Source organism: Paroedura picta, chromosome 1, assembly GCF_049243985.1.
Source record: "Paroedura picta isolate Pp20150507F chromosome 1, Ppicta_v3.0, whole genome shotgun sequence".
NCBI classification, from domain to species: Eukaryota; Metazoa; Chordata; class Lepidosauria; order Squamata; family Gekkonidae; genus Paroedura; species Paroedura picta.
In genome coordinates this window covers 21922034-21945718 of record NC_135369.1, presented here as the reverse complement: position 1 = coordinate 21945718, position 23685 = coordinate 21922034, and the positions used below count along the sequence as shown (strand labels likewise).

At 48.1% G+C, this 23685-nt stretch overlaps 1 protein-coding gene across 1 annotated transcript; it reads right to left on the bottom strand.

Annotated features, from left to right (window-relative positions):
* Positions 1–7956: 7956 nt before the first annotated feature.
* Positions 7957–23571, bottom strand: PEX11B (peroxisomal biogenesis factor 11 beta). The gene is made up of 4 exons (XM_077326549.1): positions 23117–23571; positions 14137–14252; positions 12460–12661; positions 7957–10407 (listed from the first exon to the last, which is right to left on the bottom strand). Exons 1-4 carry the CDS (start codon positions 23170–23172, stop codon positions 10038–10040), a joined length of 744 nt encoding a protein of 247 aa, XP_077182664.1. The 5' UTR covers positions 23173–23571; the 3' UTR covers positions 7957–10037.
* Between the last annotated feature and the right edge of the window lie 114 nt (positions 23572–23685).

Here is a 23685-nt window from a genome sequence, read left to right as displayed (position 1 = left end):
AATAATAATAATAATAATAATAATAATAATAATAATAATAATAATAATAATAATAATAATAATAATAATAATAAGAAGAAGAAGAAGAAGAAGAAGAAGAAGAAGAAGAAGAAGAAGAAGAAGAAGAAGAAGAAGAAGAAGAAGAAGAAGAAGAAGAAGAAGAAGAAGAAGAAGAAGAAGAAGAAGAAGAAGAAGAAGAAGAAGAAGAAGAAGAAGAAGAAGAAGAAGAAGAAGAAGAAGAAGAAGAAGAAGAAGAAGAAGAAGAAGAAGAAGAAGAAGAAGAGTTGGTTCTTATATGCCGCTTTTCCCTACCCGAAGGAGGCTCAAAGCGGCTTACAGTCGCCTTCCCTTTCCTCTCCCCACAACAGACACCCTGTGGGGTGGGTGAGGCTGAGAGAGCCCTGATATCACTGCTCGGTCAGAACAGTTTTATCAGTGCTGTGGCGAGCCCAAGGTCACCCAGCTGGTTGCATGTGGGGGAGCGCAGAATCGAACCCGGCATGCCAGATTAGAAGTCCGCACTCCTAACCACTACACCAAACTGGCTAATAATAATAATAATAATAATAATAATAATAATAATAATAATACCCTGTAAGGTAGGCTGAGAATGTATGACTGGCCCACAGTCAACTAGAGCAGTGTTCCCCAACCCCCGGGCCGCGGCCCTGGGGGGGGAGGGAGGCCCTGGGCGTCCCCCCCCCCCGCCTGGTCCCCGGCATGAAAAGGGTTGGGGACCACTAGAGAGCTTTCATGGTTGAGTGAAAATTCAAACCTGAGCTCCAAAAGATCAACACAAACATATTTAAGTTTAGAAAGGATAACTTCTCGCAAAGGAGGGGGATTGTGACGAAGAATCAGAAAGTAAAGGTTACTAAGGAGGGTCAAATCCCTTTGGGAAGCTCGGAGACTATTTGAAGCTACGGTCCTGGAAGTGCAGGTGAAATATGGTGCTAGGAAAGATGCAAGTAGGTATAAAAAAGGCATGGTTAACAAAGTAATGGAAGTGGTAAAGGGAACAAGGACTCCTTGAAGAAGAAGAGTTGGTTTTTATTCTCGGCTTTTCGCTGCCCGAAGGAGTCTCGAAGCAGCTTCCAATCGTCTTCCTTTCCTGAGAGCAACTGCTCTGTGAGAACAGCACTATCAGGGCTGTGACGAGCCCAAGGTCACCCAGCTGGCTGCACGTGGAGGAGCGGGGCATCAAACCAAGCTTGCCAGATTAGAAGCCGCTTCTCTTAACCACTACATCAATCTGAACTGGTGGAAGGCTAGTCTGAGAGGAGAAAATACAGGGGCAAGCACAGGTTTTGGCAAATAAAATGCAAGTCGGTGATCAGACAGGGACTGTGAGGAACATATTGCAAGAAAACCATAAAGACCAATGATAAAAACTTCTTCAAATCAGTTAGCTGCAGGAAACCAGCCAGGAGGGTGGTGGGACCTTTGAATGACCCAGGGGCGAAAGGTTCTGGAAATCATAGGAAGGTGGCCAAGTTCTCTGACAGCCTGTCCCAAGCAGAATCGAAGCCCCCACTCCCTGTTTCTCCACCCAAGTCAAGCAAGGTGATAGTGATGGAGGACAGATGGCAAGCCGGTGGGCAGAAATGGGCAGCCTGGCCGTCGGGAGGCAGCCAGGGAAGGAGGCAGCGTCTCCCTGCATAAGCCTGAAGCAGCCTGCAGTTGGCTGAGCAAAACTGGCAGAATTCAGCCAGTGGAAAGAGGGGATTGTTTGTGGGCAGGAGCTGGAGAATGTCTGCGTGGGGAAGAGAGCGGATGTGGCTGGGCAGAGAGTACAAGCGGGAGCGGAGGAAAGCCAGGACCCGCCCGCAGGCTGCAGGGCGTATGTGAGTGGGTGGGTAGCGATAGAGCTGTAGCCATCACTTTAGGATGCTCTGGGCTGATCCTGCGTTGAGCAGGGGGTCGGACTAGATGGCCTGTGTGGCCCCTTCCAACTCTATGGTTCTATGATTCATTCCCAAACTGGAGTGTGTGCATAATATTGGGATTATATGGGAATCAGTGGTCATCCATGGATTGTGGGCAGGGAGAAGCCAGCAGGCCTTGGAGATTTCTCTCTCTCTCTCTCTCTCTCTCTCTCTCTCTCTCTGCCCTGAAAGAGATTTCTCTTAGGAGAGGGAGAAATGCAAGCAAAGAGGATAGTAGCTTGCCAATGATATTTTTTACAGTTTTCATTTTGAATGGGAAGGCAAATTTAGTGGCAAGGGGTGGGGGCGGAGGGTGTGAGGCGAGTGTTGCTATGTAACCTGAAGGCCACACCTAATCCATTTTCAGCACAAGGTTCTCTTGCCCTGGAAGCGCAAGTGCCCTTGAGCATGAGCAGAGTGTCAGAACGACTCAACCAAGCCCTGACGCATCTAAGATTAAGAGGGATAGAACGAGGAGGCAAAGGATCTGGGTTGTAGGGGAAGAACGTCTCTGAGCAGCGTTGGTTTGTGGACGTGGTTCATCTTGTATTTAAAGTACATCTTGCGTTTTAAAATGCAGACATATTGTATTTTCAGAAGAACGTCTGTAAGTTGAGGGTTCCGGAATTTCTACCAAGTTTTAACCCCATCAGCTGCAGGAACTAATGAATGGTTTTGTTTTGTTTGGCAGCAAGGAACGGGCAGGAGACACGGTTCGTTCGAGTTGCGGTATACACCCAGCACAGACGTTTCACAGACGCAACCCTCAAAGCATCAGAAGACGGCAAGTTAAACTCGGAAGCAAGAAGGCCTGCTGGATTTCTCTCATTCTCAGTGGAGTGCTTGATGGCAGAACTCGGAAATAAATTCAGCCTGAGCAAGACTGGAGTCCAGTAGTACTTTAAAGACCAGATTCCCAAAGGACAAGCTTTCAAGAGCCAGAACTCCCTTCTTCAGATACCTGCTGATCAAGAGCTTCTCCCTTAACATGTGGTGAATGTTCCAACACCACTGCACTCAAGTCTTTGTTGCAATTTTCACAGCAACCTTGTAGGGTAGGCCAGTACGGTTCCCCATATAGCTGATATGGGACTTAGAAATTAGTTTGCCCAGGGCCATTTAAGGGAGGTCATGGCAGAGGCAAGATTTGCAGCCCAGTTACACGGCTTCATTAATTAACCCTTGTAATTAGCTGTCTAAACATCCGGAAGAAGTTCCTGACAGAGGCTGGATAGCCATCTGACAGAGAGGCTAATTTTGTGAAGGTTCAAGGGGGTGGCAGGTTACAGCAGATGAGCAATAGGGTTGTGAGTGTCCTGCAGAGTGCAGGGGGTTGGACTAGATCATATTCTACGATTCTTCTATTACACAAAAAATGTCCAAGAATCATTACAGAAAACACCGAAAAAGATTGGTTTAAGAACAGCTCAGACTGCCCTGCCTCAGAACAAGGGAAGAAAAAGTAGTGTGTTGATCAGGGAAAGATACCTTGACTCCCCTTTCTTAGGGTTGCCAGCTCTGAGTTGGGAAATACCTGGGGGCTTTACGCACCGGGATCTTTGTAGCAAATTGGTCACTGAATGAAAAATCGCCATTTAAAATAGTGGAATTCGTTGTTATGCATACCTGCCTTTGTAGTGGAATCCAGTTGCGTTTTGTAGCGTTTCCCACAGGCTTCCGGTCTTGGCAGAAATCGCTAGAAAGGAAGCGCTATTGCCAAGCTCGTCCCGCCCCTGGCCGTCAAGCAGCCAATGGGCAGCCGTTAGCATGCTCCCAAACAGCCCCTTTCCCTTTAAGAAAGGTTTAAAAAAAAAAAAAAACAGACCCATTGCAACGAATCTGTGTAGATTCGTTGCAATGGAGAGACCCATCCAGCTGCCTGGTGTGTTTGAGCTGTTGTTTGATCGTTGCCACGCTCCCTCCGAGTGAAACCCCCCCCCCTCTCATGGGCCCGATTTTCAGCTGAATGAATGTGTAAAAAATAAAGGGAAAATACATCAGCAAACGGGCTTTTCTGTGGTTTGTGCTTAGTGACTAAAGGGGAGGGACTGAAGCCAGGGAAGCCTCTAAACAGTAAGAGGCTCGCTGGTGCGTTTATCCCCGCTCGCTCGGAGAAAAAAAAAATGGCGATCACTTCGCCGGAAGATCAGAGAAGAGAGCCAGGGGGAGGGACTTTGTAGAAACCGCAACAATGTTAACGCACAGGTCTTTTTCGCTAGTGTTGCAAATTGGTTGCAGGAGCGTATCGTTTTCTGGAGGGTGAATCCACTTTTGGGGATTTCCCTGAAAGCGCTACAAGGAAGCGCTTTTTGCAGATTGGTTTCAGGTGTGTGGCAGATTGTTGACGACGTTGTGCAAAACAGCAAATCAGTAGCGTTTTCAATTGGCAACCATTGTGCTATTTTGAAGGCGTGCAAAAAGCCCCCTGGAGATTTGAGGCGGGATTAGGGGCAGGGAGGGAATTCAGTGGAGTATAATGCAGCCATTTTCTCCAAGGAAACTAATCTCTTTAATAATAAATTTTTATTTCTATTTCTAACCTGCCCTCCCGAGTCACTCAGGATGGGTAACAGGAATAAAATCAACATACAAACCTAAATTTCAAAAGCATTTACAATTATTGCAGAAGAACCCCAAACTAAAATTCCCAGACAAGGGAGTCCTCTGGCAAGGAGCTGATCTTGACTCTCCCCTCCTCCCAGCAGTGAGGTCAGCCAGCTTAGTCTGGAGATGACTTGTAAATATGGGGGACCCCCAAGTCCCAGCTGGCGACTGGCATCCCTAGTCCCCCCATCTCTACTCATAACTTTTTAAACCGATTTGAGTTCGGCCCGTTCTACTGCCGACCAAGATGGCTACCTTCTGAAACACTTCCGAAAACCAGGGTGATGCAGCGGTTAAGAGCAGCGGCCTTTAACCGGACGAGCTGGGTTTGATTCCCCGCTCCTCCACATGCAGCCAGCTGGGTGACCTTGAGCTAGTCACAGTCCTGTTAGAGCTGTGCTCACAGAGCAGTTTCTCTCAGCTCTCTCAGGCTCACCTCCCTCCAAGGGTGTATGTTGTGGGGAGAGGAAAGGGAAGGTGACTGTAAGCCGCTTTGAGACTCCTTCGGGTAGTGAAAAGCAGGGTATGAAGGCCAACTCTTCTTCTGCACATCAACAATAATGTAGAGCTGGTGGGGCACACCTAGCATCATGCAGTTGGAAATGTATACTGGGATGGGTGGGAATGAAAACCACAGTCCTGGTTCCCTCCTCCAATGTGATAGCTTTTAGAGAAAAAACTGCTTCGGGCCTGTATTGTTTTGCCAGTGAATAACAGGATATGGGAGGGACAACCAATCCCTCAACTACGAATGAAAATCAAGAGCAGGGAGTCCAAGTCATTGAAAATCAGCTGGTGGTTCTAAACCGGGGGTAGTCAAACTGCGGCCCGCCAGATGTCCATGGACTACAATTCCCATGAGCGCCTGCCAGCATTCGCTGGCAGGGGCTCCTGGGAATTGTAGTCCATGGACATCTGTTAGGCCGCAGTTTGACTACCCCTGTTCTTAATTCGGCTGTGATCCGTGCACATAACGTGACCATAAGAATCAAACTGACCTGGTTTGCAGTGCCTGTTTTCTCTCCAGGCCCTCGCCTGCCCCGGTACAAATGGCTTAACGCAGTCACAATGTAAAACTAAGCATATTTAAATCTGTGTGGACAGCACCTGTGAAGCAGCATGCAAGGCTACCCAGGATTATGGGGCAGGCCACTGCGTTGTGTGTCGGGGTCAAGCCAGCTGGTAGTCAAGCAAAGCCCCACCCTCTCACACCAGACATCAGGGGCAAATACACAGCAGAAAGAGAAAAGCCCTCTTTGCATGTCCCACGGCACTTCAGTGGAAGATGTCAGCAGCTATTAGCTCCAATGGTTAATGGAACTTCCATTTTCAGAAGCAGTGTACCTCAATTGCCATAAGGGGGAGGAGAAGCTTTCAATTTTGTTCACATTTGGTGGGCTTCCAGGAAACATCTGCTTGGCCACCGTGAGAAGTAAGATGTTGGACTAGACAGACCAGACCCAGCAAAATGGTTATAATCCCTATATAGAGGTATTACGCCTGGAACAACGGAAGCCAAAAGAGAAGTGCCTTGACCAGAGAAAGTCTACTTTCGAATAGCAGGCTCCAGGGAACAGCAGGGGGTGTTCTCTTGGCATAGTGATTAAGAACAGTGGCCTTTAATCTGGAACACCCCCTCCTCATGCAGCCAGCTGGGTGACCTTGGGACAGTCACAGTTCTCTCAGCCCCACCTACCTTCCCTACCTGTGGGGAGAGGAAGTGTTGGCAATTGTAAGCAGCTTTGAGACTCCTCTGGGTAGTAAAAAGCAGGGTATAAAACAAAGCCTGTTCTTACCTTCATGCCATGCTTTTGGAATCTGGACAAGCACTATTTATTATTTTATCATATCGTATGTCATGTGTGTAATATATTTATGTTCATCCTTCTATACCGCCCCTCATGACAAGTCGTCTTGGGGTGGTTTACACATAAAACCAATAAAAATACAGCATAAAACCCCATAAAAACCCTTGATTATACAAAACTAAAATAACATCAAGAAAAAAGATGACGGCGTAATTTCTAGAGCCCAGTAACTTTTCCAGCTAGATCAGCGTGGATGTCCCTATAATTCTGCCCATCCGGGGTGGGTCATACATATGGGGAAGGATCCACAAATGTCATTTCCGGACATCGCCCTGGCCTCAACCAAATTTCTGATGGAAGAACTCCGTCCTACAGGCCCTATGGAACCCAGCAAGTACCTTATGGCTAGGACATAAACATCTACATAGCCTTTACACCTGAACGGCCTGCAAAAATCTTGGCAGGTGTTTCTAAATTATGCTAGAGACATCATAAAGTAGTAGGTACTTTGCTTCATGTTTGGTGGCCTAGCCTACTAAAGTAAAGGTAAAGGTATCCCCTGTGCAAGCACCGAGTCATGTCTGACCCTTGGGGTGATGCCCTCTAGCGTTTTCATGGCAGACTCAATACGGGGTGGTTTGCCAGTGCCTTCCCCAGTCATTACCATTTACCCCCCAGCAAGCTGGGTACTCATTTTACCAACCTTGGAAGGATGGAAGGCCGAGTCAACCTTGAGCCGGCTACTGGGATTGAACTCCCAGCCTCATGGGCAGAGCTTCAAACAGCATGTCACTGCCTTACCACTCTGTGCCACAAGAGGCTCTTGGCCTAGCCTACTAGCTCATGTTAATTGGGGCAGAGTATTTTGAGAGAGAAAATAGCATCTTAAAATCATACAACACCATGCTCCCCTAAGGTAGCCCTGCTAAGTCTTTTACTAGTACAGCTCCCAAGGGAACGGAAGCCCATCCTTAAGAATGGGCTGGTTGCAGCTAGGCAACTGTTGGTACAAGGCTTGGAAGCAGCCATACTGACCCAGTGTGGATGTAGAGATTTGTAAGACATGGCATTAGGTTCTGATGGATAAAAGCACAGCACGCAGGAAGACTGGCAAAGGTCAAATAAAGTCTCAAGCAAGACTTGGCTTCCATTCATCGAGTACTGGAGTAGGTATGAATTCAGAGAGCAGGCCAAACCTTAACACACTGCAAGACCTCTAGCACATATATGGTGCTCATGAAGGGGGGCTTTTTTCCCCTTAAGCAGCAGTTTTGATAGAAGATTTGATTACATTTTGGACCTTTTAGGATCAATATTTTGCTGCTTTGCAAGATTAAGTACATTAACAAAACATAAACATGACTGTGTGATCTACTGTGATATGCCATATAGGAGAATATATGAATCTGTAATAAAAACAATTTTGCAAAACAAAAAAAAAATCCAAGAATTTCTGGTTCAGCAAAACAAACAAGCAGTACTTCAGGTAAGTGGAGGAGACAGACAGACGGCAGCCTGTGTCCTAATTATCGGCAAGCCAGCTTTTAACCAAAGCCTCCAAAGATCACCCTAAGCCCCAAGCTATCCAGGTGTACATGAATTACACAAATGTTACTTAATAGATTGGATCAAAATGATCAAATATGTTTATTCGATAATCTTACAAGACGGGGTACAGGTGCTGGGGGGAACCCAAAGCAGAACCAATGGTTAAAAGAAGACGGCGTGGTCTTGTTCAAGTTAAGGTACTCGGGCACACCAAGTGTCAGAGAGGAGTCGAATATACAGTGGATGAATGCTGGCAGCAGCTGGAGAGGGAGGAGATTAGCAGGCAGGAGGAAGGAGATGGGAGTGGAGGAAAGAAAAGCTTGCTATGCAAGAGCCTGGCAGAGCAATCCTAAACAGAGAGGCAGCTTTCCAAGCCAACTGAGATTAATGGTCTCAGGAGGGACGAGCTCTGCTTGAGACTGCTCTGGTAGAACTGGGGGGGGAGGGGAACCAGTTTTCTCCCCCTATTTCTCAGTAGGATGCTTGCCTGCAACACTGTGCACAGCCCTCCAGTCAAAAAAAAAAAAAAATTCCCTGCTCACAGAAAACTAGCCTGTCAGGGAGAAGCTAGCTTGAACCTTCCTCTCCAAACACTACCTCTCAATAGGCAGCCGATTTCTTTAAATGCAGCCACCTGTTGGGCCATGCACCTGCTCCAGGCTCTCAAAAGGGTACGACCAGCCGTAGGCTGACCGACTCCAAAATTACGCATGTGTGGCTACTGTTCCAGGAGGTAGGCCAGCGTGGCTGTCCCCAATACAGAGACGGAGAAGAGAGTCCAGTGCACTGACGTGTGAGCCTAAACAATGGGGGGAAGGAGGTATATAATGTATTTGAATAAATAAGATTGCCGGGTCCAAAAGGGCAACATTGAAACAGAGTAAGCTTCTCTTATCGTTGGCACTCTGCAAAGCGAGAAGTTGCCTGCAGCAAAATTCTACCACATGATAAGAGCCCTTTTTGGAGACGGACCGGAACAACAGAAAGCAATGGGGGCTAAACCTCTCCTCCTTAAACAAAAGCCCCCGTCCCCATCGCAAAAGCCTCAAGCATGAGGATGTCCACATTTTGCGTGGAAATCTCCTGGTGCAAAAAAACCAGCAGCACCCCTGGCTCAGAACTTAACCTTGGGGGGAACGACCCCCAAACCAAGGTATCAAACCTCTAAAAAATGTTACCGGAGGTGGAGTGGAAAGGGAATGGTGACATTTAGCGTCAGACAGCTGGCTCGCAGACAAGATTGCAAAGGTGAACGGAACAAGGGGTGAGCGGCGAAGAAACCGTTACGCTCAGGAGTGGCAAGTGAATGAAAAAAGCGAGAAGTAGAAGGTATAGATGAGTAACTCCAAGCATCTCATAGGACACCAGACACAGCAGGGGCCTGGCCTGTCGAGCCACAGCTTTCTCTGAGGAGTAGATCAGCCTGCTTACTAAGCATCTGCTTATCCGTCAGTTCCCATGAGGCCCCGCCTCCACGGCTGATCCTCCTCATCACAGTCTCCAAAACAGCAAGCAGGGGATAGAGACTCCCACAAGGCCTAGGGACCACCTTTGCGTGGTTGCCAGGGCAACAAGGGATGCGGCAGGCCCTCTATCCCACAAGGCTTGATCCTGAGCTTCTTGTTACCTCCACCTTTCTCCTAGTTGGACATGGAGAGTTGGGGACCAGGCCTCTCACTCCAGCCCCCCTCGTCTGCATGCACAAGAACGAGGGATGCGTTCCCGGCAGGGTGTGTGAAGCTGACCCATGAGATCCAAGCTTGGCTTCAAAAAAAAAGACAGATGAGGTGTGGAGAAGGGGGACTTGGGAGAAAGGCTACTGTGGGATAAGAAGGGCCGTTATGGAGCTGGAAGAGGGAGGGGGAAAAGACACAGAGAGGGCAGAAGGGGAAGAAAGGATGATCTGTGAAGGCAGGATGTGGCGTTTCAAGTTGCCTGCGAGCCGCCACTCCGAGTGCAAAACAGGAGCCCGGGAGAAGACCTGCCACGTCCCACAGAAGCTCAGCCCCCACAAGAGCCACGGGCTGAGTAATGCCATCCGTGCATCGGCACGGCACCCTGCTGAAGGAGAACACTGCCAAGATTTCTGCTGTCTCTGCGGAAGCCAGCCAGTCCGCACCCCCCAACCCCACACACACACACACACAGATCCTTAAGGTTTCAGCTTCAGCCACGGATGGACGATGGTGAGGATGGAGAGGATGGAAGACGTCAGGCCGCAGAGCCCCACAAAGCCCGAGCTGGTCTTGTAGAGGCCCAGCCTGTCCAGTGGGATGAAAATGTCGCAGGCGTTTTTCATCACGTCCAGGAGCAGGGGCGGGTTGCTCCTCAGCACGTGGGCCAGGAGGTGGAGCTGCAGCCTCAGCCTCGAGGCCAGCTGCTGGAGCTTGCCGTCTTCCCTGCGAGCGCTGCTGCTGTCCCCGGCCCCCTTTTGGCACTTCCCGTTCGCCTCGCGCTCCATCAGCAGACGGATTTCGTAGGCATCCCGGCTCAGGTTCATTATCAGGGCAAAGAGGTAGTACCTGAGAAACGGGAAGGAACAAGAGCCGTTAACGGACAGCGGGGAAGGGCTTCCGACAGCCGTCAACTGCGAACGCTGAGTAGAGCCTCCACATTCAAAAGCAATCTATCTCCAAGTACCATCCACAGTGATTGACAATAAAACATCATATAACAATTTAAAACACCCCATAAAACAATTATTAATACCCCAAAATTACACGTACAATTTAAGATGACATGTAAAAAAAAAGTTTTCCAACGACTCATAACGCATAACAGCCATTTTAAAGTGCTTAGAGCCTTTCTGCTGCTATTATCCGGTAATCCCAACAGCAACTCTGCAAGGCAGTGGTCCCCAACCCCCGGTCCGGGGACCGGGACCGGTCCGTGGATCAGTCGGTACCGGGCCGCGGCTCCTCCTCACCCTCCTCCCTGGCTGCTGCCTCAGGGGCTGCCCTGCCACTCTGCCACCGGTTCACCTTTGGTGCTTTCCAGTGGCCGCCATGGCTGGGGCTCCCCCTTGACGTGGCACTGCACAGCTGCTGGCAGCACCCCCCAGTGGGCGGCGGGAAGTCAGGGACATCGGCAGGAAAGCAAGTGGAGCAGGGGCTCAGCTGGTGGTGGCGACGTCCCTCGGCAAAAGACTACCCCCCCCGGGGGGGGGGGTAAAATTGTCAAGTAAAATTGTCAAGCGTTGACCCGTCCCCGGTGATAAAAAGGTTGGGGACCACTGCTGCAAGGGATATTAGCATCATGTCTGTGATGCCGGCTCTGGAGAAAGCCTTGTCAAACACAACCTCTCAAGCAGTAGGAAAGCGCACTTTTTCTACTGCTCCCTTTGCATCTCCTACCACAAATCTTGTTCATCTTTAAGGCGCCACTGGACTTTTGCTCTTTCTTGCTGCTACAGACAGCCTAAAATGGCTACCTATCTTGATCTACAACCTCTTAAGTTTCTGGGAGAGGCAAACCTCTAACCAAGATCGTCCAGTTTGGTGGCTTCTAGAAAACCGTCCACTGCTGCCTTTTCGTCTAGGCTTTTTGTCTGTGCGGCTACTCAAAAGGCCCAAGTAGCCTACAAACCCTCCAACCTGTCAATGTTCCTTCAGACACTCCTCGAGCTTGGACAGCAGACAGCCATAAAGGAGCATCTTGGAAACCCCAAGAGATGGACACGCTGGCAGACTCCAACTTCTGTGCTCCTCTTTGCAGCCCTGTCTGCTTGAATTGGCCAGTCATCAGCGACCATGAGGTCACCATTTCCATTCAGGCCTCTGGATTCCAAAGGAGCAATCAAATGGTGCTCGAGACAGAGTTCTGGCTCCAAAAACCCTTCCAATTTGGCTGTGGAAGCCCTATGGATTAGAGAATCATGAGGCCTGTCTGGGGTGGGCGGCTCAGAAAGCACCGAGCTGCAGGTCAACCTGCTGGACCCCGGCACTTTCCCAAGCAATCTGTGTACCCTAAACATATTCAGAGGTTCACTTGAGGCTGGCTCTGTGTGTGCGTGCATATGCGTGCACACATGTGCAGGGGAAGAGCAATAGTAGCAGGCAAGCTGGGTTTCAGGAAAGCTTATCTACCACTATTCACTTTGTTGTGAGGAACTTCAAACAAGTTTCACAGGAAGTTCAGGTTTGCCCAAAAACACTTAGCGATGTCCCTGGAGAACATACTCTGGGAGGATGCTATTTTCAAAAGCATAGAATGGGCAAGAAATAGAAAGGAAACATCTCTTTTTCCTTGCAGTGAAAGAGGGAAGGGGGCATGGCTCAGTAGGGCAGCACCTGGCTCATGTACAGGAGCCAGGTGCAATCCCCATCTGCAGTCCACCATTTCACTTTTTCCTTAGGGCAGCTGGCCTATCAGCCCTGCATTTCAGCCTCTTCCTTCCTCAACAATTACAACAACTTTTGCCCTCGGAGTCCTACATAAGATTAGCCTCGTCGTATTTCATGGACAGAATTTGCAACTTCTGGTAATACAGAATTGCATCTCCAACCCCCTTCTGATATCTGTCAAATACTGAGGTGATCCCATAAGGCAGATACGGGAAAGGGGAGTGATCTCACCTGAATGATCTCTGGCTCCATTTCTCCTGGTCCATGTGTGGGACGAGGCCAGATTTCCCCGCCCACAGGATGTTGTCACAGGCAAAGTACATGGCTCTGTTCAGGTGGCTCACGGTGATGCAGAACCGAAGGACCATGTCCGACAGGTGAATGGCCCGTTTGGCTGCTTCGAGGGCATCGGCTGAGTTTGCTAGCCGGAATACTGAAACAAGCCCAACACAAAATTGAGAAACGCACCCCGAGTCACGGGGAGCCCCCCCCAGTTATTTAAAGCAGAGCCACTGCGATTCAATGGCAAGTGATCTTCTGCCCAAAGATGGGTAAAGACAAACTTGACATCACTGGTTGCTCTGACACCCAAAGCTATGAGAAGCTGCAGCCCAGGTGAGCCAAGAGGGCCTTTGTCTTTAGTATAGCTTTTCCACTAGTCTATGAAATTGTTGGTGCAGTGTCATTCTATAATCCTTGTCTGGTGCAGTGTCATGCCTAAGAAGCTGAGGGACAAATGAGGCATGCCCTAGTTTCGATGATGTTTCTGTCACAGGAAGTCTTAGGCAAGTCCAGGGGTAGTCAAACTGCGGCCCTCCAGATGTCCATGGACTACAATTCCCATGAGCCCCTGCCAGCGTTTGCTCGTGGGAACTGTAGTCCATGGACATCTGGAGGGCCGCAGTTTGACTACCGCTGGGAAAGTCGTTCTGAGTTTCAGCCTTAACTTCAACCAGGCACCAGAAGGAGATCGGGGGAGAATCCAGCCACTCTACTCAGCCAAGTGCAGATCCTCCTGCTCTGCGGGACAGCATCTTGTGCCAGACAAAAGCTCTGTACTCAGGTGGGCAGAGTGGTGGGACCCAAGTCAATGTGACTGACTGTGTAAACCTACTAAGAATGTATTGCACTACCAGTGCCCACCCTCAGTTTTGGGTGAGTAGCCAGGAGCTCATGTTGTTGCAGGTTCAGGCATAAAAACACTTTTGTTTGATACATGTAGCATGCCCTTTTTCACAAGTGTGGTGCAGGGGGGGTAGGATGGATTGCCGTAACGAGATACGACTCCACCTGTGCACATTTGCTGCATACAGGTGTGTGAGAGTGAGGGGGAAGCCAAATTTCCTTCTCTGCCCAGTCACCGGGGAAAGGGTTTTGCTCACTGCTGGCAACCATGTCTGTAGCTAATTCGAAACTGAATCTAGTGGGCTGATGCTGGGCTGAGACGAAGGCTGCAGGAGCTCCACTCCCACTTCACAACCACCATCATTCTGGGGGAGGTCTCTCTCTAGCCCTCAACTACTCATCCTACAAATATCAACCAGCATCACGGGGCTGTTCTTCATTTCAGAGGGAAGCCATGTTAGTTTTTAGAAGAACAATATTGGTCAAGTCCAATAGCTCCTTAGACACCAGTTTTTTTGGGGCCGCAACTGGGAAATTAAGCTTTGACTCTCAAAAGCTCATGCCCACCCACAAAACCCTGTTGCTCTCTAAGATGCAATAGGGCGGTTCTTGCACACAAAGCCAAATGCAGTGAAAACCACACGGTGCTCTACTAAGTGAAAGGGTCAGCATAGTGGAAGAAGGGCTGTTCCTGCCCCAAAAGACAGCTGAATGAGAGTGAAACTTGTGCATCTTGCATACTAAAGCCTTCCCACCAATTCCGTCAGTCATCCTGGCACTCACGTTTGCGTCCCAAGCTCAGATGACCCTCTAACTGCTTGATCCGAGCAAGGAAATCAGGGCTCGCCCCATTCTTCTGTAGTGTGTAGCCGAGTAGAGTGCAGGCATACTGGGCAGCCCTGGGAAGGAGAGAATAAACCACACAACACAAACAAAAAACGTTAGGTTAGTCCAGTGTTTCAGGAGGGCCTCACCCATCAACCTGATGCCCACCTACCCACACACTCAATGCAACCTGGCTAGCAATAGTAGCAAACTGAAAGCTTTTCCCAGACTCAGAAAGCCCCAGTCTAGCGCTATGCTCAGCAATCGTGTGTATGTAGAGGGATAGAATCATAGAGTCATAGAGCTAGAAGGGACCTCAAGGGTCATCTAGTCCAACCTCCTGCCCTATGCAGGACACTCACAACCCTATCGCTCATCCACTGTAACCTGCCTTGAGCGTTCACCAAGTCAGTCTCTCTGTCAGATGGCTATCTAGCCTCTGTTTAAAAATATCCAAAGATGGAGAAGCCACCACCTCCTGGCAGAAGCATATAACACTGCTGTGTGCAGCTCAATGATCAGCCAAAGGAGAGATGACAACCAAGAAATCAGAAGGAGACCGATAATGGAAGGGCAGTCACAAAGAACCTAGAAAACATGCCTAAGTGTAAGGATTCGTTGCTGGCAAACAAGATCAAAATAATCTTTCAATTGCTACATATAGGTTTGGGTAAATGAAGAAAGCTGGCAGGAAGAAAGTGGCTTCTTTTGAAATGCGGGGTTGGAAGAGAGTTTTAGGGATGCCATGGGCTGCCCAAAGGACAAATGGGTTCTAGATCAAGCTTGAACTCTTCCCTAGAACTGGCTTTCTCAACCAGGGTTTCGTGAAACCCTGCGGTTTCTTGATGGCTCTGGAAGGGTTTCTCCGATTGGATGCGAGTTAATTATATATATTTAAATTTGATAAACAGCTATCAGGTGATATGACCATATATGGTCATATTGCCCGCCTTCTCCTGCCAAAATGGCCAATGATGGGCCTGGAGGGAATAGGAAAGGGAGGGGCCTCAGATGGATGTGTACACAGCTATACTTCCTAACCATATTCTGCACAATCACAGCTTTTCTGGGGTTTCTTGAAGCCTGAAGTATGTTTCAGGGTTTTCTCAATGGTAAAAAGGTTGAGAAAGGCTGCCCTAGAAGCTAAAATAACGAAACGGAGGGTATTGTACATTGGTATTGTACATAACGAGAAGACAAGAGCCTCTGGAAAAGAGGATAACTGTGGAAAAAGCTGAAGGAAACAGGAAAACAATAAGACTCAACAAGAGATGGGCGGATTCAATCAGGGAAGCCATGGCCCTTAGCCTGCAAGACCTGAGCAAGGCTGTTAATGATAGGACATTCTGAAAATCATTAATTCATAGGGTCACCCTACGTTGGAAGTGACCTGACAGCAAACATATTCAGCTTACGCAGAGAAAACTTTGATCTGGTGTATGCCGTTGCCTCTGGCGGGAGGAGGAACATCCAGGCAACTATAGGTATGATTCTTAATTCTCCAAGGTTAGGCATTACTAGCCAAAATGGCTCACCTGACTGGCCACTTACTGAAAAGGAGCAGAGCAACAGGGCTAAGAGTTGTGAACAAACTTTACCATCTCTTCCAACCCTCTTTATCTTTAGAGGCAGTATAAGAATTGCACAGGTATGAACCCATGCCCCACCTTCAATCTTCCCAAATGTTTCTCCTCTCAATGCCCTCAGCTAAGATGACTAAGAATGGTAACAGGTCGATCACAGGAATTTTTAGCGGTCGGCCTCTCTCTCTAAAGTGAAGGAGTCACGGTTACTAGTGCCATGCAGGAAACACAGTAAAACTGTTCTATAGAGGAAGGTATTTGAAGGAAGCTAAGAATTCATCAGACTCCACGGCACTGATATTTCTCTTTAATGCTACTACTGGATTATGGCCAGATGTTTACCTTTAGTCTTGTTAGCTGTCTTGAGTCCTCTTGTGGGGAGAAAGGTGGAATACAAGACTAAGAAGAGCTAAGTTTTTTTGCACCCTGTTTTTTACTGCTCAAAGTGGTTTACCAACACCTCTTCCTCTCCCCACAACAGACACCCTGTGAGGTAGGTGGGGCTGGGAGAGCTCTGAGTGAACGGTGACTGGCCCAGGGTCAACCAGCTGGTTACATGTGGAGAAGAGGGGGAATCAAACCTGGTTCTCCACATTACAGGCTGCTGCTCTTAACCACTACACCAAGCTGGTGAGGTTTTTTTTTTTTTTTAAATAAAAACATTCACCCTCCGAAAAATCTCTCTTCTGCATTTCTACCTGAATCACTGGACTGGGGATGCCTTTGAAGGCTGAGGATTTGGCTCCATCTCTGTACTGAGGGCCTATCTGGAGCACAGCTGACTGGAAGGAAATGCCAAAAATAACCGTTGGACTTACTGAAAAGGGTTCTTCTCCCCTAGAATAAGGAGGACATCTGCAAGGCTGGGTTTTCCCATTGGCTGCTCAGAGAGGCAGGGTTAATTAAAACACGTCCTCCTACCAGTTCCTGCCTTACAGATGTCCTCCGTTCCAGGGGAGTGAAGAGATGCAACAGGCAATTTCTTCTGCAGGTGGGTACCCTGGCTGGGCTCATGGGAGCCTTTAAGCATTTAATTACATTTACTTTTCTTGGCGCATTGTCAAGTTCTCACATAAAATGCAGCTAGGAAATTGCCTATCAATGTGAGTTGCAGCCAAGCTACCAAAAAGAACCTGTTAACTTTGCACATAGCAAGCCATCCCTCTGGTCTAGTTGTCTACTCTAAAAGGCAGTGGGCTTTGACATGCAAGGTGTGTCTGCTCTAAAAAGAGCGAGAAAAAACTCATTCACATATTAACTTCCAGGATGTGTCAGAGGAACAACACCCTCAAATCACTATAGGGAAAGAGAAATGGGAGGGTGGGGGATCATGTACTATTCAGTGTTGGCTGTGCAGTGCTTTAGATCAGGGGTAGTCGACCTGTGGTCCTCCAGAGAAACATTGAGCTGCCATTAGAGAAAGTTGGAAGCCTCCTTGGGGTGCCAGGCTTCATGCCAGCGATGGAAGAAAATGTGGCCCCTTTGTTGATGGTAATGAGTATCTAACATTACCTACATAACGAGTCCCATCGTTTTGGGCTCTGCTCCAGTGATATGGCTGCAAAATGATTGGAAGATCCAAGGTCAAATCCCCAATTGGTCACAAAAGGACACCTGGGTGACAGGAAGTTCCACTCAGCTCTTTCTCAACCTAGCCTCCCTTGCAAGCACGAAGCAGGAGAACCGTGGGTGCCACCCTCATCTCCCATGAGGAAAGCTGAGATTAAATTGTAATCAAATGCAAACCTGTTTCAAGCAACCCGGCTCAAGGGGAGAATCACATCTGGAATTCAAGGCATTTGATACTGAACTGAGAGACTTCTGTCCCAAGATCATGCCCACATGCAGAAACTAGGCGCATAGTAGCAGGGTGCCCATTATGGAACCACCAATGGAATATCCCTTATCTTGATCTCATGATCTGCCCTGTTTTGAAAGATCCCAAACAGGCTAGCTCCTCATTCCAAGTATGTGGCCAATAAATGGTGTATCTGCAAATGGACAGGCAAAGCAGAAAACTCAACATCAAGAAAACAAAGATCATGGCATCCGGCCCTCTCAATTCCTGGCAAATAGATGGGGAAGAAATGGAGATAGTGACAGATTTTATTTTCCTGGGCTCCAAGATCACTGCAGATGGGGACTGCAGCAAAGAAATTAAAAGACGCTTGCTCATGGGGAGGAAAGCTATGGCAAATCTAGACAGCATCCTAAAAAGCAGAGACATCACCCTGCCAACAAAAGTGCGTTTAGTCAAGGCTATGGTATTCCCAGTTGCAATGTATGGCTGCGAGAGTTGGACCATAAGGAAGACCGAGCGTCAAAGAATTGAGGCTTTTGAACTCTGGAGAAGACTCTTGTGAGTCCCTTGGACTGCAAGGCGAACAAACCGGTCAGTCCTAGAGGAGATCAACCCTGACTGCTCTTTAGAGGGCCAGATCCTGAAGATGAAACTCAAATACTTTGGCCACCTCATGAGAAGGAAGGACTCCCTGGAGAAGAGCCTAATGCTGGGAGCGATTGAAGGCAAAAGAAGAAGGGGACGACAGAGAATGAGGTGGCTGGATGGAGTCACTGAAGCAGTAGATGCAAACTTAAATGGACTCCGGGGAATGGTGGAGGACAGGAAGGCCTGGAGGATCATTGTCCATGGGGTCGCGATGGGTCGGACACGACTTCGCACATAACAACAAGGCAAAGCAGAAACAGCATGGATAAACTCTCAGGCTCGAAAACATCTGGGTAGGAGGGAAAGAAGTTATATAAATGTGGAGCCATTCCACAGAATGCCTCCCACTGTAACCTCGATGCCTGAACTTTGAGCGCAGATACTGCATAAGAGGGAGCTCTTGGACAATGTTAGGGTGTGCCGAGAGATGAACGTAAATATACCAGATTGTTCTGAGGTACTATCACACCTACATAAAAGATGCCACAAAAGTTCCTTAGGTTGCAACCAAGCAATGCTTCTCCCTCACTGGATTACTACTACTAGATTGAAACAGAAACATACTGACACCACAACCTCTTCCCACACCGAGCAGGTTTTGTATTCCAGTTTGCTGCTGGTTTCATGGCCTGCCTGTGGGCTTTGCAGGGGAATCTGGTTGGCCACTGTGGGAAGCAGGGCTAAATGGCCTGAACCAGCAAGCCTCTTCTGACATTCTTATATGACTTGGCAAATGAAGGAATGACTGCCCAATTTATCTTAGCATATGGAAAAACTACGATCTCCTCAAAAGGCCTTATGGCATGCAACTTCTATGTAAGTACCCGTCCAGTGCCAAGAATGCAAGGTCTGGTGCATCAAAAACAAACAAAATAAGATTTTCCATTTAGGAGTAAGGAAAAGTAGGCCGGCATCATGGTTGCTTATTAGACCAGAACCGCATATTAGAAGTAACCATTGAAGAAGTGGTCAAGTCAAAACCAACCTATCGTGACCCTGTGAGGTTTTCAAGCTTTTTCAGAGGTGGTTTTTGTCACTGCCTGTGTCTACAAAGTAACCCTGTTATTCCTTCCATCCAAATACTGACCAGAGCTGACACTATTTAGCTTCTGAGATTAGACTAGCCTGATCAGCGCAAGTATTGCAGATTGTTGTTGTTAGGTGCGAAGTTGTGTCCGACCCATCGCGACCACAAAGGCGCTTCTCCAGGGAGTCCTTCCTTCTCATGAGGTGGCCAAAGTATTTGAGTTTCATCTTCAGGATCTGGCCTTCTAAGGAGCAGTCGGGGCTGATCTCTTCTAGGACTGACCGGTTTGTTCTCCTTGCAGTCCAAGGGACTCGCAAGAGTCTTCTCCAGCACCAGAGTTCAAAAGCCTCAATTCTTTGACGCTCGGCCTTCCTTATGGTCTAACTTTCACAGCCATACATTGCAACTGGGAATATCATAGCCTTGACTAAATGCACTTTGCAGATGATCAGAAGCAATTCCAGAAATGCACATGAGCTTTGGATCTCTTCTCCTAGCATTCATAGGACCATCTTCAACCATAGGACCATCTTCAACATAAAAGCTGCAATGATTCTCAGATTTCTACAGTGGTAACCTCCCACTTAGGGGATAGGAAGCCTTACTTAGGACCTGATTTGTCAGGGGAAAAGCAGACATCATCAATATTTTAAATAAGTGCAACTCCAAAAGGAAAAAAAAATCAAATTCCAAGTTAAAGAAGCAGAAAACAAAGGTGATTGTTTGATGATACCCTTGTACAGATCTACAGTGCAGCTGAATTAGTAATACTGGGCAGAATCCGGTGAGGCACAAGCACAAAGACCATCATTTTTCTCTACTGATTACAGGGATCACAGAACCTACACAGTCAAACAAATTGGTGGGTTGCAGCAAGGAAGAGGGAGAAATGACTCCCCCCTCTTCTGTCAACACAATTCCATCTAAAGAAGAAACAGCTGTATAGCTCGTGTGTGTGTGTGTGTGTGAGACTGCAGAGGGATGTGATCATTTATAAAATTGCACACAGTGTAGAAAGAAAAAAATGACCTTTCCTTTCCACAGTACAAGAAGACAGGATCACACAATGGCAGGCAGATTCAGGAGAACCAAAAGAAACTACTTCAAAGTGTTCCACAAGGCATAAAGGTAAAGGTATCCCCTGTGCAAGCACCGAGTCATGTCTGACCCTTGGGGAGACGCCCTCCAGCGTTTTCATGGCAGACTCAATACGGGGTGGTTTTGCCAGTGCCTTCCCCAGTCATTACCGTTTACCCCCCAGCAGCAAGCTGGGTACTCATTTTACCGACCTCGGAAGGATGGAAGGCTGAGTCAACCTTGAGCCGGCTGCTGGGATTGAACTCCCAGCCTCATGGGCAGAACTTTCAGACGGCTGCCTTACCACTTTGCGCCACAAGAGGCTGATTCCACGAGGCATACGGTGGAGGTAAAGGTTAACGCTTATTGAGGTGTTTTGCCATTGCCTTCCTCTGCATAACAATCCCAGTTTATCTTGATGGTCTTCTACTCAAGTACTGAGCATGGCTGACCATACTTAGCTCTCAAGTCCTGAAAAGATCAGCAGGCCAAGCTGAGCTATTCAGGCTGCTGTGTTATGAAAACATGATACCCAATGCTTTGGCTCTTCTTTTGCCACTTCACTACTTTCCATTTCCTGCCGCCTAGTCTTCCTTTAGCATCTATGACTTCAAAATTATTTATTCAGATATTTAAACCCAGCTTTTCTTCCCAGTGGGGTCTACACCTGTTTGGTGTTGTGGTTAGAGTGTGGACTTCTAATATGGCATGCCGGGTTTGATTCCCTGATCCTCCTCCGCATGCAGCCAGCTGGGTGACCTTGGGCTCAACACAGCACTGATAAAGCTGTTCTGACTGAGCAGCAATATCAGAGCTCTCTCAGCCTCACCCACCTCACAAGGTGTCTGTTGTGGGGAGAGGAAAGGGAAGGCGACTGTAACCATCAGGTAGGGAAAAGTGGCATATAAGAACCAACTCTTCTTCGAAGCAACTAATAACGTCCATCCTCCTCCATTCTATCCTCACTCTAGTCACCATGCCACACACTGTTAAATCATCAGGAACAAACCTCTGTGGCCATTTTTTTTTAAACTGCACTTTGGAATCTTCTTCCTGACATAACTAGACAAGTTCTTTTTGGGTTAAAGTTCTTTCTCCTTGCACCCAAATAAAACAGAGGCACCTTTCAAAACTAACAAAGCATATTCCAGCACAAACTGTTTAAAGTCAGAGCTCTCATCAAAGCACATTGCATATCCCCAAAGCACTTAGGGATGGACGCACCTATATATTTGAGGAAGGGCTTTCTGACACACACACACCTATGCTGGAATAAATCCTGTCAGTTACAGGTACCTCTGGGCTTCAATTCCCTTAAAATACACAGTGTAATAGTAGAGGCTGTCACTAAGCCCCCCCCCCAAAAAAAACCCCCAATTCTTCAATCTCCCAAAACAGAAGAGCTGTTTTTATACCCTGCTTTTCACTGCTGGAAGGGCTCCCAAAGCGGCTTACAATCGCCTTCCCCTTCCTTTCCCCACAGCAATGGTAGGTGGAGTTGAGAATTCTAAGAGAACTGTGACTGGCCCAAGATTACGTAGCAGGCCACGTGTGGAGTAGAAGTGGGGAATCAAACCTCCAGATTAGATGCTCTTAACCACAACACCTCAGAGCTTCCCCTCCACTCCCCCCACGCAAACCCCAAAGCCATGGCAGAGCTCAGCCTTATTCCTGAACAACCCTCCCCCCCAAAATGGTGGGGGGACTAGAATCATAAAAACCCAAATGAAGACTGGACTTTCAAAGGCTGACAGACTGTATTATTGTTAAAATTATATAACTTTTATTGTGCACAATTTTAAAACCTTTAGGAATTAAAAACATATATCCAGCCCATAGGCTATTACAAACCAGTATGATATGCACTATATGAACCAACGACATGTTACGGCCCTTGTAGGGCCTTCTTCAAAAATCTGTTTTTAACACACACCAGCTCTTAACACATATAAAATATGTATAGCAGCCAATAAAAGCTCCAAAGAGCTATAAAGTACCAGAGTAACTTAATGAATGAAGATGTCTATTAACCATAGGCTCTGTTCCAAAGGCTGCCAAAAATTTCAATGGTGTGTTCGCTTACTAGTACATGCATTGCACCTCACTCTGGCAATTAACTGATGTGTATTAAAACCAGATCTTCGAAGAAGGCCCTATCAGGACCCAAACGCCTATTGGTTAGCATAATGCACAGCACGCTGTTTTGCAATAGCCTATGGCCTAGATATATGTTTTTAACTCCTAAAGTGTTTTTTTAACTGTGCATAATAAAAGTTAAATGGACTCCGGGGAATGGTAGAGGACAGGAAGGCCTGGAGGATCGTTGTCCATGGGGTCGTGGTGGGGTGGACACTACTTCGCACTTAACAACAACAACAACAACAACAAGTAGTATCACTAGACTCATTCTTCTTCTTTCAAAACAACAACAACAGCAGCAGCAGAAATTGACAAGCTACAAAAATAAACAATTCTGGAGCTTGTACACCAATGAAGGAAGAGAACCACTCACATTGTTGTACCCCATTTCCCCCCAATATCCTTAGTATACATGCCAATCTTTGACTGGGATCCTTATCGTCTGCTGTCCCCACCCCCCAGGACACGACTTCGCACCTAACAACAATAGCAAATAAAAGTTATATAGTTTTAACATCAATGGAGACATTCAACCTTTGAAGGTCCTGACTGTCATCAGGTGGGCTTTTATGGCTCTTATTCCTGAACAGCCAGAACCTGACAGGAGCACTCGCAGAACCATCAACGGGACCATCCCCCCCCCCCCCCCCCCCGGAGCAGTACCTGAACACCCGCTCCTTCGCTTGGCTCTGGGCGCTGAAGCGCACCCAGGAATCCATCGCTCTGCTTCACTTTCCCCTCCCGCCAGGGCTGGACGGACAGCGCTCGCAGGCTCCTTCCTTCCTTGGAGGGCCTCCTGGGGCAGCTCTGCTCCGGGGACGCCGGGCCTCTCCGTGCGAGGAGGCCGCCTTCTCCGCTAGGCCCTCCCGAGAGGTCCCCCGAGGAGCCACCTCCGCTCTCTAGGTCGCCCCAGCGCCTGGCCCGCCAAGAGCCGCTCTAGGGCAAGGGTCGCTCATCGCTCGCCCGCCAACGACAGAGGACGGCGCCGCTTCCGGGAGAATCACGGTAGCGCTCGCAGGACAAACTTAATCAAAGGGACGCGCTCATTGGCTCACGAGCCAACCCCCTCGATTTTTCAGGGTCCCCCCTCGCCTCTTAACTCGCCGCGCCGCCGATTGGCTACAGTACCCCAAGTGCCCGCCCACTGACTGAAGGCTTCTCGTTCTGTCTGGGTGAATTCCGAGCGACGTTTTTTTTTTGTTTGTTTGACCCGCCCCCAATCCTGAGGTGAT

Bases quoted from the DNA above. Each gene is read 5' to 3' on its own strand.
- PEX11B (XM_077326549.1), bottom strand. From the start codon at position 23,172: ATGGATTCCTGGGTGCGCTTCAGCGCCCAGAGCCAAGCGAAGGAGCGG. The intron at 14,253-23,116 runs GTACTGCTCCGG...TCTCCTTCCCAG, and splicing joins GCGAAGGAGCGGGTGTTCAG to GGCTGCCCAGTATGCCTGCA. The intron at 10,408-12,459 runs GTGAGATCACTC...CCCGTTTCTCAG, and splicing joins TGGAGCCAGAGATCATTCAG to GTACTACCTCTTTGCCCTGA.